Here is a 17,810-nt window from a genome sequence, read left to right as displayed (position 1 = left end):
GCAATCTAGGGAGCAAACAAAATAAATGTGCAGATTTTAAGACTTACGGGAGAGTATGACAAATTCAGGGAATTTTAAACATAGCTAAGTACTGAAGGCCTTGAAAATCAGTTTGAGGGATTTGGGTCTTTAATCAGACGACAGTGAAGAAAGGATGGCTTTCAGGTTTCTGACTCTAATAACTACAGATTGTTGAATAATTCACTAAGGTAGGGAAACCTCAAAGATAGGAAGAACATATGGAGGACACAAGAGTTATTTTGAATATGTTAACTGTGAGATGTGTCCAGGAAACTAGATGGAAATGTTCTATCAGCTGTTAGCCATATGAGTTTGGAGCTTAGTAGATAAGAGCTAGGCTGCAGTTATAGATTTGAGAGTGATCATAAATGATTGGGTCCTGTGGAAATAACAAGAAGAAAAACTCCCCACAACCTTTAAATTTAATGCTTTTTACCTGAAGCATTACTATATCCTTGTCAAACATTTCACGTCTGCATTTCACATTGTGGTAGTAATAAATCTAAAAAAAAAAAGTAATTATATTGGGTAAACAGATTTTTATTTGTGCAGTTCCCTCCTCTTCCCACTCACCAAAAGAGCACATGGCTCTTGTGCACGTGAGCATGAACACACAAATGTGCACACGTAATGTGGTTTCCCCAGCAGTTAATGCTATCTTAGTAGAGATTAGTTAATTAGAAATTTCCAGATTATAGTAGTCACTCTATGGTTCACATTTTGCAGCCAACTTTCTGGGTCTCCTAATAAAGTTCTTTCAGTGAGATTTATTATAGCTATCAAAAACAGAAAAATCCTATACCAAGCCTTGGTGAGGTTTAAAAATTAAAACTTCAATTTCAGAGCTATACTAACAGAACTTTTATCTTTTAACCCAATTTAATTTAAGTAAGTGAAATCCATATTTTTTTTTTAAAGATTTTTTTTTTTTTGCAGTATGTGGGCCTCTCACTGTTGTGGCCTCTCCCGTTGCGGAGCACAGGCTCCGGACGCGCAGGCTCAGTGGCCATGGCTTACGGGCCCAGCTGCTCCACGGCACGTGGGATCTTCCCAGACCGGGGCACGAACCCGTGTCCCCTGCATCGGCAGGCGGACTCTCAACCACTGCGCCACCAGGGAAGCCCTAAAAGATTTTTTTGATGTGGACCATTTTTAAAGTCTTTATTGAATTTGTTACAATACTGCTTCTGTTTTATGTTTTGGTTTTTTTGGCGGTGAGGCATGTGGGATCTGAGCTCCCCGACCAGGGATCAAACCCACACCCCCTGCACTGGAAGGCGAAGTCTTAACCACTGGACCACCAGGGAAGTCCCCAGATTTTTTATGTTTTAAAGATATCCAACTTTGTTCTAAAAATGACTGCAAGTGAAAATAAAACTCATTTCTACTTTTGATATTGTTTCTTAATAAAATATGAATTAAAACTCTAAAAAACCTTTGGTTTAAGGTTACATTTCTTTTGTCAAACAGTTTTTTTAAAAAAAATTCTTTTAAGGTTTGTTTCCAGGGGCCACAAACAGTTTTAATATAGATGACGTTCAGTGACTAAGTACACTGAAAATTATAACCTTCACAGAAGGTAAAGAATGGACTGAAAACTCTTCGTAGAATTAAAAAACACTTACTTGATTTACAAGAGAGAAACCATTTCTTCTCCACATTCCTGCATGTACTTGGGCACATAAAACAAGGCATCTAAGAGGGTGTTCTATCAACATGGGTGGGCTAAGTTCACTCTGTGTATACAAAAAAACCACAAAAATCTCAACTCTATAAAGAGGATTGGTTTATAGGGACAGAAGCTTTATATAAAATACAAGTCAAAATTATTTTAAGGATGTTTGTGTGATAGTTAATTTTATGTGTCAACTTGGCTGGGCCACGGTACCCAATGTTTGATTAACACCAATGTAGATGTTGCCGTGAAGGCATTTTGCAGATGTGATCAGTATTTATATCAGTAGACTTTGAGTAAAGCAGATTACTCTCCATGATATGGGTGGGCCTCATCCAATTAGTTGAAGGCCTTAAGAGAAAAGACTGAGGCTTCCCCAAGGATGAAGAAATTCTGCTTCCAGACTACCTTTGGACTTCAGACTGTGACATCAACTCTTAAACTCTTAGCCTGCCAGGTTGCCGGGCTTATTTCAAACTTGCCAAGCCCCATGACTATGTGAGTCAGTTCCCTACAATACATCAATCTCTGTCTCCTACACACACACAAACACACACACACTCACTCACTCACTCTTTATTGGCTGTTTCTCTGGAGAACCCTAGTAGTTTGTTTCAAAGTGATTTCAAGTACGTGGAACATAGTAAATATTTACTTTTATTTATTTGTTTGTTGATTACTGAAATATAGTTGATGTATAGTATTATGTTAGTTTCAGGTGTACTACATAATGATTTGATATTTGCATACATTATGAAATGATCACCGTGATAAGTCTAGTAACCATCCGTCTCCATACAAAGTTGTTATGATATTATTGACCATATTCCTTATGCTGGATATTACATTCCCATGACTTATTATCTAATTGGAGGTTTGTAATAGATATCTACTTTTAAACAGCACTACTTACTAGAGGTAGGAGCTCTGGAAATTTATATGCCACTTCACTTTTGCTTACCAATACATGCAAACCTGCATGGAGAACAAATAAAAAAGTATTTCTATAAGTGAAAATCATTCAGATAAAAAAAAAACCCTAAATATTCACTCAACTTTATAGCTAACTTCTTTTCTGTTTCTCTTTGGGAACCTATCATGATACACATTAAGATATAAAATGAATTGCACCCATAAATGAAGCTTTTCAATTGTTATTCTCACGAACCTCAGAATTAAAGGCACACTTGAACTGGAGTCTTAATTACATGTACCAACATACACTGATGACATTTTACAGAAGTAAATGTTAGACATACAAACATAGCAAAAGCAGCTATATAACTATCAAAGCAACTTGTATACCAATTTTAAGAGTCATATTCCACTGGATCATGAAGTTTGTTCCATTTAAAGTACAGTAGTGAGTGATCCTCCTGGCTACCGAACAGAGAAACTGGCCATGGAATTCATAGTCTGCACTGATCCTGACCTCAGAATTCAGTTCCCCAGAACTTCCAGTTTAGGATCAAAGCCTCTTTAGTCCCTAACTGCAAAGGGCTCTTTTATAGCTCAACCTTAGTTAATTCTGTTAACTAAGAATTAATTGTCCTGTTTATGTTGTTGTCTAAACGGAGAACGCTTTTTACAATCTTATCACCCCAATTTGGGACTCACTCCAACCTGCTGATTAAAAAGGTTATCAATAAATAAGAAACAGCTTAGAGAGAGAGAAAGTATAGGGTGGTTTCAATTTATTAGCAATCACTTATGTGATAGACCAATTTGAATCCTAACAACACAGACTTTGAAGCTGGGCTGAGATAAACAATAAAACATGTGGTATATGTAGTTAAGAAGTCTGAAGAGGCATTATGGTATGGTCATTACAAACATGGTTTCTGGTGCCAAACTACCTCAAAATCCCTACTCTGACTTGTTGTGGTGTGACGCTAAGCGAGCCACCTCCGTGTCTCAGTCTTTCCATTTGTGATAAACCTAACAATACCCACCTCATAGGCTGTGATTAAATAAGTTAATGCATGTGAAACTCCCAGAAAAATGCATTGTAGGTATTCAATAAATATTAACCACAAACAACAATTTAAAAGACAATTTCAGGGTTCTCTTTTAGGGAGAAATGCTTTACCTGCAAGTAACCGAGAAACTGGAAGGTGAATGCTAACTTTTTCTTTGGAAACACAGTATCTGATAGTTTCCACTGAATGTCCACAAATGCTTAATGTGACTGGCTGTTCACCATCAGTAAAACCACCGTGACACTGCGTCAATACAGCAAGGCATTTCTTGTAAGCTTCAATTAATACTTTTTCCTAAAAAAGACGGTTTTCTGTAAGTTACTCAAAGGTTTCTACAACATTAACCAAGCACCTCAAATTCAACGATGTATTAAGTACTTCAAATATCAATATGGGCAAAATTAAACTCAATCTTTTCTTCCCAACTTGCTCCCTCTTCCAGGGCCCTGTCTCAGTAAATGACATCTTTATAGAGCTGCAGAAATCTGGAAGTCATTCCAAAATCCTTTCCCTCATTCCCTATTTTTTTTAAAAAATTACATTAGTTAGAGGTGTACAGAGAGTGGTTCAAAATTTTTATAGATTATATTCCATTTACAGCTATTTTAACATATCAGCTATATTCCTTGCGCTATAGCATAATCCTTGTAGCTTATTTATTTTATACACAGTGGTTTGAACCTTTTAATCCCCCCTATCTTGCCTCTCCCCACCTTCCTTCTCCCCGCTGGTAACCACTAGTTTGTTCTCTATATCTGTGATTCTGTTTTTGTTTTGTTATATTCACTAGTTGCTTTTTTTTTAAGATTCCACATATGAGTGATAACATACAGGATTTGTCTTTCTCTGTTTGACTTATTTCACTAACCATAATACCCTCCAGGGTCCATCCATGTTGTTGCGAATAGCAAAATTTCATTCCTTTTTATGGCTGAGTAATATTACATCACACACACCTGCACACACACACCCCCCCACATCTTCTTCATCCACTCATCTACTGATGGACATTTAGGCTGCTTCCATATATCTCGGCAATTGTAAATAATGCTTTAATATACGAAATTTGTTTGTCTCTTTCTGACTTACTTCACACAGAGGAATGGATAAAGAAGATGTGGTACATATATACAATGGAATATTACTCAGCCATAAAAAGGAAATTGGGTCATTTGTAGAGACATGGATGGACCTAGAGACTATCATACAGAGTGAAGTGAGTCGGAAAGAAAATAATGCTGCTATGAACATTGGGGTACATGTATCTTTTTGAATTAGTGTTTCTGTTTTCTTCAGATAAATACCCAGAAGTGGAATTACTGGATTATATGGTGGTTTTATTTTTAGTTTTTTGAAGAAACTCCATACTGTTTTCCACAGTGCACCAGTTTACATCCATACTAACAGTGTACAAGGGTTCCTTTTCTCCACATCCTCGCCAGTATTTGTTATTTGTGGTCTTTTTGATGACAGCCATTCTGACAGATGTGAAGTGATATCTCACTGTAGTTTTGACTTGCATTTCTCCAATGATTAGCGCTGTTGAGCATCTTTTCATGTGCCTATTGATCATCTGTATGTCTCCTTTGGAAAAATGTCCATTCAGGTCTTCTGCCCAATTTTGTTTTTTTGATATTGAGCTATTTATATATTTTGGATAATAACCCCTTATTGGGCATATCATTTGCAAATATTTTCTCCCACTCAGTAGGCTGTCTCTTTGTTTTGTCGATGGTTTCCTTTCTCGTGCAAAAGATTTTAAGTTTAATTAGGTCCCATTTGTTTCTTTTTTGCTTTTGTTTCCTTTGCCTTAGGGGACAGATCCAAAAAAAAAATGTTGCTATGATTTATGTCAAAGAGTGTTCTGCCTAAATTTTCTTCTAGAAGCTTTATGGTTTTCAGTCTTACATTTAGGTCTTTAATCTGAGTTCATTTTTGTATACGGTGTGAGGAAATGTTCTAATTTCATTCTTTTACATGTAGCTGTCCAGTTTTCCCAGCACCACTTACTGAAGAGACCATTTTTTTTCCATTGCATATTCTTGTCTCCTTTGTCGTGGATTAATTGACCATAATGTGTGGGTTTATTTCTGGGCTCTCTTCCTCTTTCCCGGTTGTCCGGTCTATTACCAAGCTGGCAATTTCATCTAAATTTCTCTCAAACCTGACCACTGATTATTTCCAGTAACTCAAAGGAAAGCCAACATGTCTCCACTGAACTCCCTGCTTCTACTCTTACCCTCTTCCATCCATTCTCCACACAGAGTAACTTTTAAAAACATGTAAATTGGATCATGTCACTTTTCTGCTTGGGAGTCTCGAATGGCGTCCCACTTTAATTAAAATAAAATTCAAACTTCTTTCCATGGCTTCCAAGGCCCTGCAAAGCCAGGCACCTGTTTACTTCACTATTTTCAACCTCTGTTCTGACCAGAGCCTTCTCACAGCTCCTGGAACCATACTCGTTCTCATCAGAGAGCATGATGCAGCTGTCCCTCAGTCAGGAATATTCTTTACTCTTTGATCAGTTAACTCTGACACATAGTTCAGATCTCACAGAAGCCTTCTCTGACCTCCCAACTTACACAAGCTCTCATCTAGATTTTATAGCCAAAGGAAGGCCAAAATAATTTTAAGACATAGGACAAATGTACCAATAGTAAAATTTCATTTTTGGATAAATTTATAAACTTCTTTTTATATGCTCAAAATCTTGATGGGATTATATATATATATATATAAAAGATAGTAACATAAAAGAAGAGAGAGTGTGTGGGTTATACCCTCCTTTATCTAACTTCCAAGATTTTCAAAGGTTTCAGAATTTGAACTTTTACTGAATATACAAGTGAAAGCAGAAAATATGCTGTTTTATGAACATATCACCACTATCCTCTCCAAACTGCCTCAGATTTTACTTAGGAAATTGTTTATCTCTGTCTCTCCTCCATTTATCTCCTATCCCTGACCCCAGAAGAGACTCACATCTAAAGCACACCAGTCCTGCATCATTGAAATGACATGTGTTAATTTCATTTGTAGTGTGAAGGCTGCTTCCCACTCTGGTTCCATTTCAATATGCTGTCCTACTTGACGTGTAACTGGATCCATTCCCTTAAAAGGAATGAAAAGATTTTTAAACAAACTAAAATTACATCTGTTCTTTTACATCGAAACTTAAGAAATAATGCAGAAGAAATATTGATTACAAAAACATATAAAGTAAAAGTTCTAACAGGAAGTTTCAAGTAGTATGAGAAGTCCAACTTCTTAAATAACACGTTTATATAACATTCTCTAAAATTTTATAAATAAAAAATCCCAGTAAAATATAGAACAACTTATTTTAGAGGCAATCTTCTACATGTTTTAGACAATAAAATGTATATACTTCACTGCAACAATCCTTCAAATCCCTTTTTAGCTCTATCATCCATAGAAAAAACTGTCAGAAGAAACTTGACAGACCTTTAAAATGCTATTGAATTTATAAATATGTTTTATAATACACTAAAATAAAATTTTTATATTTATTTGTAATCTGTAACTAAAAGTTTTCATAGGGCTTCCCTGGTGGTGCAGTGGTTAAGAATCCACCTGCCAAGGCAGGGGACACGGGTTCGAGCCCTGATCTGGGAAGATCCCACGTGCTGTGGAGCAACAAAGCCTGTGCGCCACAACTACTGAGCCTGTCTTCCAGAGCCCGAGCTCTAGAGCCCGCAAGCCACAACTACTGAAGCCTGCGTGACTAGAGTCCGTGCTCTGCAACAAGAGAAGCCACCACAATGAGAAGCCCACGCGCCGCAACAAAGAGTAGCCCCCGCTCGCCACAACTAGAGAAAGCCCCCGCGCAGCAACGAAGACCCAATGCAGCCATAAATAAATAAATAAATAAAGTTTTCATAGAGACTGAAAGAAAGCAAAACAAGAAAAAGATAAACAGCTTTTAATACAAAAGAATATAACTTTTTTAGAAACTAGCCTAACTACCTTGGTGCACTGGAACTGATTAAAAATAATAGAAAATACAGGACACTTCAAGTATTCAAAATGATCAAGGTAGATACTCTTTCTATAGGTACAAGGAAAAAAATAGAAGTACTATAATAAAACACCCAGAAACCACCACCAACATGGGAACTAGAATATATCCTAAAAATGACAGGTTAACTTTGCTTATTCCTTTCTTAAGAGAGCCAGAAAGCTACTAAAGGAATCATAATGATATTCCTCAGATTTTCTGAAACTATCTTTTTACAGTTAGGAGAACTCCCTGGCAGTCCAGTGGTTAGGACTCTGTGCTCTCACTGCCAGATTTAATTCCTGGTTGGGGAACTAAAATCCCAAAAGCCTCGAGGCATGGCCCCAAACAAGCAAACAAACAAAACCAAAACAACAAAAAACTGGTTAACTATACCAGTTTCTGCTTCTAGATTCTATTTTGTATACTGAAGTGTTTCCAAAAAGAAAATTAAATGGGGGGGGGGAGTTCTATACTATATCATATAAATATGGTATCAATGAAAGAAAAATATGGAAATATTAAGAAGACAAACATTATAGTTTCCTAAATAACTAATTTGACAATACTTCCATGTAAGCATATTCAAAACAAAACCATCTGCAACCCTCAAGGAAAGAACATTAATGGTAACCAAAAGAATAACCAAATACAGAAGTACAGCAGATGTCAGAACCTCTGCTGGGATCTCATGCATTCTACACCTTTCTAAGAGTTTCCAATTAAGAGGAGCTTCTTGATCCAAATTGTAGCTATCCAAATTATTCTTTTAAAAATGTGCCCAGGGCTTCCCTGGTGGCGCAGTGGTTGGGAGTCTACCTGCCAATGCAGGGGACACGAGTTCGAGCCCTGGTCTGGGAAGATTCCACATGCCGCGGAGCAACTAGCCCCGTGAGCCACAATTACTGAGCCTGCACGTCTGGAGCCTGTGCTCCGCAACAAGAGAGGCCGCGATAGTGAGAGGCCCGCGCACCGCGATGAGGAGTGGCCCCCACTTGCCGGAACTAGAGAAAGCCCTCGCACAGAAACGAAGAGCCAACACAGCAATCAATCAATCAATCAATCAATCAATAAAATTAAAAAAAAAAAAAATGTGCCCAGTATGAAAAAAATGCACAGACAGAAAGGTATTTAGTTCAGCGAACCGAAAAAGGGAGAAAGTAAATGTTTCACTTTTGAAATGTGTCAGCTTATACATACCTGCATACATTTGAGTAATTCCAAAAAGGCATCAAATCCTTCTAGGAACTTCTGCCTCAGATCGTCTGACCATTCAGTTGGTTTGCTAATTAACACATACCTGAACAACACAAAAACAGCAATGGATATATGGACAAACAATGACCTTTTACAAGTTGCAACTGGTTCAATAATTAAGTGAAAACTTACTTAAGATCTAAAATAAGGCTCTGAACTCTCCTAAACTTGAAGGCTTGTAAAGCAGTATATCGTTCAAACTGAAACCTGCCCTGGGCATCTCGATGTCTCAAATGATCCATAAACGTCTTAATGATAATGGTCATTAGGTTTTCTTCTGTGATGAGCATCCGAGCCTAGGACAAAGTATATCAGAGTACATGGTAATAAAAAACTATTTACCATAAAGCTAAAAAAGAAAGTCACCAATGTTGGTTAGCTCTTTCAGTTTAGACCATTTTCAACACAACTATGTAATATCATAAATGCATTTTTGTGTATTTCTAAATAACAATTACTTACTCCAATTGCCACGTGTATGAAGCAACAATTATATCACGGAGAAAGATGCCAGAATGTAAGGAGACAGATCCAAGGCTCATTATTCAAAGACAATTCAGGGTGGGGGATCTGAACCAGGTTGCAAATTTTCCTTAACTGAGACATTTAGACACCTATAATGGTATGGTATAATTATTCTAGGATTCACAGGTTTATATCACAGATTCTGTAGAACTCAGTACGAAACCATTATTTCCTCTTAATCTTAGTTGAGATTTATTTTTTTGTTTTTCTTTCTAGATACAGATATACACATTAATGTATTTTTGAATAAGCAAATACACTTAAATGATGCAAAAAACAGGTAAAAACTTAAGTCTCCTAGCTCCCAAAGTCCCCCTTGCAAAGGCAATCTCTGTTAGCAGTTTTCTTGCATATACTTCCAGAGATGGTGTGTATATAATATATACGTGTATGCATATATACACACATATATACATTTATAGTACATGGATAACTGTTATTAAGTAGATGTAAGTATGGGTATGTATAATGATCTCCCCCGCTGCCCAAAGGATAGCATATTATAAACACTGTTCTGCACTTGGTTTTTTCACTTGATATATTTTGGAGATTGTCCCATACCAGTTCATATAAATTCCCTCATTCTTTTAAATTATCCCCAGTACTCTTTTCTATCATACTTTATTAGCCAGGCCCTTACTGTGAGATATGTGGGTTTTTCCCAGTCTTATGCTATTTATATCAAAAGATACTGCAACAAATATCTACTATGTACAGTTGCAAGGATATTTATAGAATAATTTCCTAGAAGTGGAATTACTGGGTTAAGGTGTATATACATTATAAATTTTGACTGATATCACCAAACCCCTCAAAGAAGACAAAACAATGCAGAAGTTAGATGTCTAAGAATATAGTAAAACTGTATTCTAATGTAGAGGTTAAGCTGTAAAGTCATCAGATAAGGAGAAAATCGATATAGTTAAACATACCTTTGAAAAACTCTTAAATCATCATCCCATTGCCAGGACTTAGGCCCCCAAAAGCTCAAAAGTCAATAGGATTAATTTCTGTTAATTTTCCTAGACAGTGAAGACTAAGTTCAAGTTCGAAGGAGGGGAGGTGCTGACAAGTTAAGTAAAAGGATTTTCCTTCTTGTTTGCCATATTAGTCAATTTTGAGACAACTAAATGAGTATATGTGATTTCACTGACCTAAGAAAAAACTCTGGTCTCGGGGAAAAGCTTTTACTATTTCGCCATCAAGCATAATGTTTGCTTTGGGTTTTTACTTTGTTTTCAGGTATTTTATCAGATTAAATAAATTCTTTCATTCCTATTTCATTTGCTATGAGGTATTTTTCGTTCATTTTAAATCATGAATTCAGGAAAAGCATCTAATATGATCTTTTCTCTCCTTTTTGTCTGTTAATAAGTTGAATTACGCCAGTTGATTTTTTTTTTCAAATGGTATACTACTCTTGCGTTAAGGAAATAAAACCAAACTTGGTTGTGATGTATTATCCTTTTTCTATATTGCTTGATTCAATCTGTGCAACCTCGTTTGTGAGAGAAATTAAATGGTAATTTTCTTTTCTTGTAATTTTTGGGTTCTGGTATCAAGATTACAGAGGACTTAATTAAATTGGCAAGTATATTCTCTTTCTCTGTTTTCTAGAAAAAGTTATATAAGACAGGTATTATTTTTTTCTTAAATATTTGGAAGAATTCCCCAGTATAGCCTTTGGGCCTGGGGACTTCTTTGTGAGAAGATTTTTATATTAATTAAAATTTTCTATTTCTTGTTTCTCTTCTAACAACCTGTGTTTTTTTTGTAGGAATTTGTTCATTTCATCCAAATTTCCAATTATATTGATTAATTTGATCCTAATATTGCCTATTTTCTATTTAAAATCTGTAAGATTTGTAGTTTTTTGTAGTCCTTTTTAAATAAAAATTTTTGTTTTTCTTACTAGACTTTCTAGAGATCTACCCCCATCCCTTTTTTTTCAAAGAAAAATCTTTTTTGTGCATTTACTTTGTTTTATTAATTTCTGTTCTTTACTATTTCCCTTTTTCTACTTTCTTTAGACAAAAAATATAAGTACTTGTATTACAATGGCCTTCAAGGTCTGGCACTAATCCACTCCCATGTTCCCCTTATCCCCAGACTCAATGACCTCATGGATCATTCTCCTCCTCACTCACTCTAGCAACACTGGCCTGTTCTGGGTTCTTTCTTCCAAAATGCCAAGTGCACATTCATCTCAGAACTTTGCACTTGCTGTTCCCTCTGCCTAGGAGGCTCTGTCACCAGTTAGTCACATCACTCACTCCCTCACGTCTCTGTTCAAACACCACTTCTCTGAGAGGCTTTCTGATAACCTTGTATAAAATATGACCCTTCCATTGTCACTCTCTAACCCCTTAACCCGCTTTCCTACTTTACAGCACTTCTCAACATTTGATTTATAATAAATATATAAATATGTAAATATTATATACATCTGTCTCTCCCCAACTGCACTATAAATCCCATGGGAACAGGGTCTTTTGTCTTTTTTGTTTACTGCTATATTTATCTCCAGAGCCCCAAACAGTGCCTAGTTAATAAAGGTGCTAAATAAATATGCTCTGAATAAATGAATACATGTTATTTTTCTAGTGCTTCTAACTAAAGGAGTCAGACAAGAAACATAAAAGGTTGAAATATCAGAAAAAACCAAAAATTATTATTTGTAGATTACTAGAAATTCCAAGGAATCAACACAAAATATTAGAGAAAATGTTAATAAGAAAACCAGACTGATACAAGATGGATATATAAAAATCAGTAGTTTTCTTTTTTTTTTTGCGGTATGCGGGCCTCTCACTGTTTTGGCCTCTCCCGTTGCGGAGCACAGGCTCCGGACACGCAGGCTCAGCGGCCATGGCTCACGGGCCCAGCCGCTCCGTGGCATGTGGGATCTTCCTGGACCGGGGCATAAACCCGTGTCCCCTGCATCGGCAGGCGGACTCTCAACCACTGCGCCACCAGGGAAGCCCAAAAATCAGTAGTTTCCTTACATATTAGCCATAGTGAGATTAAAAATGTGAATAATTCACAATAGTGTCAAAAATATAAAACATAAACACTTTTAGGACAAGTTATGTTCCTAGATGGGGATACTCAATATTGCAAAGATATCAGTTCTTCCCATATTATCTATAAATACAACATCATTTCAGTCAAAAACCCTAATGTGGTTTCTGAAATTGACAAACTGATTTTAGTTCTTCTCTTAAAAAAAGCCTAAAATAATTAAGAATTTTTTTGAAAAGAATAATGAAAGAAGATTTAGCTCTATAAAATATCAAAATGGAATAGTAAGCTAATATTATTAAAACTTGGTACTGGCATGGAAATGGACAAAAGGATCAATTGAGGAGAGAAACAGATTTGAATACACATGGGATTGTCTCAGAGGCTTCTCAAACTCATCCCTGACTAAACTGAAAGCAACACTTTCCCTTTTTATAAGTTCTACTCATTCTCCACTTGGTTACAAAAGTCAGAAACCCAGCAATCACCTTTATATTTTCCCCTCAAACCCAACAACCAATCATTCACCAAACCTAATATTCCTCAAACCCAACATGTGGCCCGTCAGTAGATTTCACTACTTACATATCTCTCACAATGTCTGTACCTGCTGCCACAATCCCCACAGGTTTCCCACATCCACTACTGCTCCTGCAAATTTGTTCTCCAAATTACAAGAAGCATCATCTTTTAAAAATCACAAATGTGATGATATAAGTGCCACCTAAAACTCTTCAGTGCCTTCCAACGTTCTTAAGAGAAAAACCGAAGTCCTTAATTTGGCGCAAAATATCTCATTAGTGGCTAAATAGACTTCAGACAGCTTCAACTGTCCTAGAATATACCCTTGAACATAAAAATAATCTGGGGAAAAAACAGTCATTAAAAAAAGAATCTGGAACATAACACCTTGTTAATAAAATAACTGTAGAATACTCTTAACTCCATACAATTAGGCCCTTGCCTATGTTTCTGGTCTCATTTAACTCTGTGTTCAAGGATCTTCGACCGTACTTCTTCCCTTCTCTTCTCTTCCCTACTTCAAGATTTTCTCAAGTGTTGGTTCCTATGCATGATTTCTCCTCACGCTCCTGCATAAAGTTACCTTCCCTACAGAATCCTCTTCTGAACTGTGGGAAAAGGTCAGATCTCTCCTACTCTATCAAAACAACAGAATTCTTCAGTTTTTATTATAATTTTAGTTACCATTTATGTGAGTCTTTCCCTCCCTACTGTAAGTTCCATGAGGCCAAGGCCCATGTCTGTTCACTGTTCATTCGCAAAAACCTAGAATTGTGCCAATAAATAATAGGTGCTCAGTAAATTTTTTTAAATGAATTAAATATTAATAAATTATTCAACAGAACTAAAACATAGTGATGCCTCCTGGAACAACTAGTGAAACTTAGTACAAGATCACCCAATCATCATGATTCAACTGCCTTAGTTACCCTTTCCCTTAGCAGGGAAAAGGAGGCTTCTTAGAATGTGAGATTATACACAATATGCTGTTTCTTCTTTTTTTGGCCGCGCCATGCAGCTTGCAGGATTTTAGTTCCCCGACCAGGGACTGAACTTGCAGGCAGTGAAAGCACTGAGTCCTCACCATTGGACGGCCAGGGAATTCCCACAATATGCTGTTTCTAATGGATAAATGTGTTAAACTAATGAGTTTAATTTTAACTCATCAGTTCAAAACCTCGGGGAAGTACTATGAGAAAGTACAGATTAAGTTCAAATGACTTTCCCCTCCAGATTACACATTCAAAGATACATGTTCTAGTATGACTGAAGGCATCTGAAGTCTGATCACCCATTAATAAAATATTTTTCTATTCAGGAATATACAGATCTCAGTTCTCTATTATTTTAAGGCTTTACTTCTTCTAATGGAAAACAAGAAAATTCTTCTTAGTCTTTTAGTACTTACAAGTGAAGGGACTGTGAAAATCTGAACCGAGAGGTCTGCGATTGAAAACTCTCTGTCGTGGTCATCTGTCACATAATCACTCTGCAAACGCTCATAGTTCTATTAAGAAGGCAAAAAAAGGCAAGGAGTGCCAACTATCAGTTACAAAGAAAAGGCAAGCACTACTCACCAGAGTAGGTGCGGTGAAGAACTGGACAGACAGAGCAGTCACGGACACTGCTCGCTCGTGATCATCCTCCATAAAATCTCTCTGCAACTGCTGGTAATTCTAAACAACAAGGGGGAGATTCACCTCTAATCCACAATGACCAATGTTTAAGGATTATAATGAAAAATCAGTGCTGGAGGAGTCAATAAGATATTCTATGAGAATGATAACTGGAATGTACCAACTAAACTCTGTGTAAATATCGATTCACTATACAATCTTCTTTAGCACAGTGGCAATTTGTGAGCTCAAATAGGAGTAACAGCTACTAAAATCCTGGGACGTCACTGTACATGGGTGGAGCCAAATCACAGTAGCTTTACACTGTCTCTGATTAAACCAGACTTTCATTACTTCTGGATGCCTATCAGAGTCACCTGATGGCTCTTTCAAAGTATACATGCTTGGGCCCCATTCTTGGTGAATCTGCTTCAGTAGGTTTGAGAATGGAATGCAAACACATGCATTTTGAAAGAGCTCCCCAAATGATTCTTGTATGTTTCCTTTGTTAATAACCCCTAATTCAGGTGAATAAAAAACCAAGCAGTTAGCTTAATCGCATGCTGCTGAAAGGGAGAAGAACATAATTCAATAATATCAACAACCTAGAGTTATGATTCTTAAATCACATCCAAATATACAGGTCGTTTCAACTAAAATTATCTTTTCTTACACAAAATTTAATAGGAATAACATAATTCAATGACATAGGTTTAAAGTCTTCATTTATCATTTCACATCATACACACTGCAGAGATGGATATTCACATTATCATGGCAGATGATAAATAAGAAAAACCTCACTGCTAGAATTTTATTCTATTGATGAAAGATAAAAAGATCATTTATGAAGTTTCTTAGAATTTAAAATCAATGCACTGACATACTACTATCAGCTGTTAATTTTACAAACACTGGATATAATCATGGACTACAGTTACTCTGTATATAACCTGTTTTGTTAATCTTTAAAAGTGAGAAACTACTTACCTTTGCAAATCGAACAGCAAACAGTTTCTTGTATTTCAAATCCATAAGTAGACTGCTCATGAACAACTGATGATACACACTCCTAGCACCTTTCACAAAAAGAGCAGATGTAAGATAAGGATGTATCAAACAAGCCAAAAATTACATTTCCAAAGTTTTCATATGATCAACTGTATTTTAAGTGTCAAGAGCAACACTCTACATGTGTTCCTTAATCAGTTTTTCTAAATATATTTTTCAAACAAAACATAAAGGTGATTTAATTTGGATCATGGATCCCCAAATCTGTTTTTTCCCCAAAGAATAAGACTGCATGTGTTAATTCTAAAAACCATAAATATATTTATTAGATACCCCCCCAAATGAAAAAGAAACTAACATCCCAATTACTTGTGTAAGTTCCCCTATACCTTAAAAGTAGTTAAGATACATACCTTTCCACAATTTGGAATCACTAAGCATCAACCTATCCACTAGAGAAGAGTTTTCACCATTTGGCCCTTCTTGTAAACCAACTTGACATAAAATTCGGCGAAGACCATCTTAAAACAAGAAAAAAGGTAGTCAAGAAACAGTAAGTTCAAATATTAAAATAAAATGACATATTAGTAGAAATTTTCAAATGGATCTACTATAGAGTCTTACTTTTTTTTAAACTAAAGGTCAAATTTATTCAGAAAAAGTAAACATATTAACTATTTTATTAACATGTTCACAAAATAGAGAAAAATTCCAAATCTTGCATTATACACCAACTCTTATTCCAGAATACCAAAATACATGTGTATCAGAACAGCAATGACCTCTTATGCTGTAAAGAATTTAAAAAAACAACAAAGAACCCAAAAGCCACTGAAATAAACATGGTTCTTTAAGCATCTATGCTAATTAAACCAGGTTACAGTAAAATTGTTACATATCCCATGGTAACTGAAGATAGGTATAATATAAAATTGTGCTACCATTTAAAAGAAAGAATACCTCTGTACTTTAATATATACCAGTCCATTTTATTAATGTTATGTAAAATGTTCTTCATTAAACAAAAATACACTATGTACACCTACTATATGAGGGGTTTTGGAAGGCAAATTCCCTTATATTCTAAATGCTAAACTTAAAAACTATATATTAGCATTAATAAAACCAGAACTTTAACACCTTCTAGTTTCATATTTTATATTTAAAATCACTGTTTTTAAGTCTTCTACAAGCATGCAAAATAATCCGAAAAAAACCCCTAAAAAATAGAGTAACTTTAAAATTTAATTTTAAGAGTCACCAAATAGAAATTGTTTACAAGGCTAAAGAGAAAACTTTATATACGAATTAAATAATAGATGATAAGGTCTTTAAATTGTTGACGGTAAATACATTTTCTCAAAGAAAATTTTCAGCAGAAAACTGCTTCCATGATACTATTCCTTAATGCTGTAGCACAGTACTTGGCATATAGATATCCAATGGAAAACACCAAAGCCAAAAAAAAGAAAAAAAGAGGATGAGAGAAATCATTGGAAAGACATTTAGATTAAACAAACACGTTCTCCTAAATTTCCACACCTCCATATTTTCACCTGTCAATTCACAGTGTGGCAATACTCTTTCTAGTAGCCTTTTAATACAAATGTTTTAGAAATTTTCTTTATAGCAAACATTGGAATGTCATTTATTCAAACCACCTCTCTTGCCTGAAGAACAGTATGACAGCTTAGATCGATTCCTAGTTTACTCTTCAGTGTTACACAACAAACTTGTATTTTTGGCATTGGACGTTCTTAATTCTGTTTACCACTACTTTTAAAAGATTATCTAATTTGTAGACTGTGGAAAAACAAAAACTCAAATACACAGTAACTTCAAATTTGCAAATTTTCAGGGTTGCAAATATTAGTAACCACAAGTCGTAGAAGTCAAAACAAAGACATCCTTTAAACAGTTAATCATTTAGGTTTTATATACAGTAGCATTATGCAGCTTGCTTTGTGGAAGAGAATTCCACAGGATACGCCATTAAGAAATAGGTTCTTTTATCAAGTTGGTAAGATTTAGGTTTCATTAGCATATTATAGTCATTTACAATTGTTTAACCCACCGTTTCCTGCATTTATTTGAACACAGACTCCTCTGTATGCATATAAAAAGATCCCGTGGATCAAAAGTAGGAAACAGATTTTTTTCTA

General features: G+C 35.7%; 1 protein-coding gene across 4 annotated transcripts in view; it reads right to left on the bottom strand.

The window, feature by feature from the left end:
* UBR2 (ubiquitin protein ligase E3 component n-recognin 2) overlaps nucleotides 1–17,810 on the bottom strand; it is a gene marked incomplete at its 5' end in the record, with an annotated part of 114,459 nt that overhangs the window by 46,068 nt on the left and 50,581 nt on the right. For 2 of the 4 annotated variants that reach the window (XM_079713355.1, XM_079713357.1), the window contains 10 exons: nucleotides 458–523; nucleotides 1,647–1,757; nucleotides 2,610–2,671; nucleotides 3,786–3,969; nucleotides 6,661–6,789; nucleotides 8,897–8,996; nucleotides 9,086–9,249; nucleotides 14,599–14,697; nucleotides 15,628–15,716; nucleotides 16,062–16,169. In XM_079713355.1, coding sequence (XP_079569481.1) covers nucleotides 458–523; nucleotides 1,647–1,757; nucleotides 2,610–2,671; nucleotides 3,786–3,969; nucleotides 6,661–6,789; nucleotides 8,897–8,996; nucleotides 9,086–9,249; nucleotides 14,599–14,697; nucleotides 15,628–15,716; nucleotides 16,062–16,169 — 1,112 coding nt within the window. Of the gene's footprint in view, nucleotides 1–457; nucleotides 524–1,646; nucleotides 1,758–2,609; nucleotides 2,672–3,785; nucleotides 3,970–6,660; nucleotides 6,790–8,896; nucleotides 8,997–9,085; nucleotides 9,250–14,429; nucleotides 14,529–14,598; nucleotides 14,698–15,627; nucleotides 15,717–16,061; nucleotides 16,170–17,810 lie in introns of all 4 variants that reach the window. The other 2 variants (XM_079713356.1, XM_079713354.1) reach the window with 1 other exon arrangement.

This window comes from Hyperoodon ampullatus, assembly GCF_949752795.1.
Source record: "Hyperoodon ampullatus genome assembly, chromosome: 10".
In the NCBI taxonomy this organism is placed as follows: Eukaryota; Metazoa; Chordata; class Mammalia; order Artiodactyla; family Ziphiidae; genus Hyperoodon; species Hyperoodon ampullatus.
This window is presented reverse-complemented; position numbering and strand designations above follow the sequence as displayed.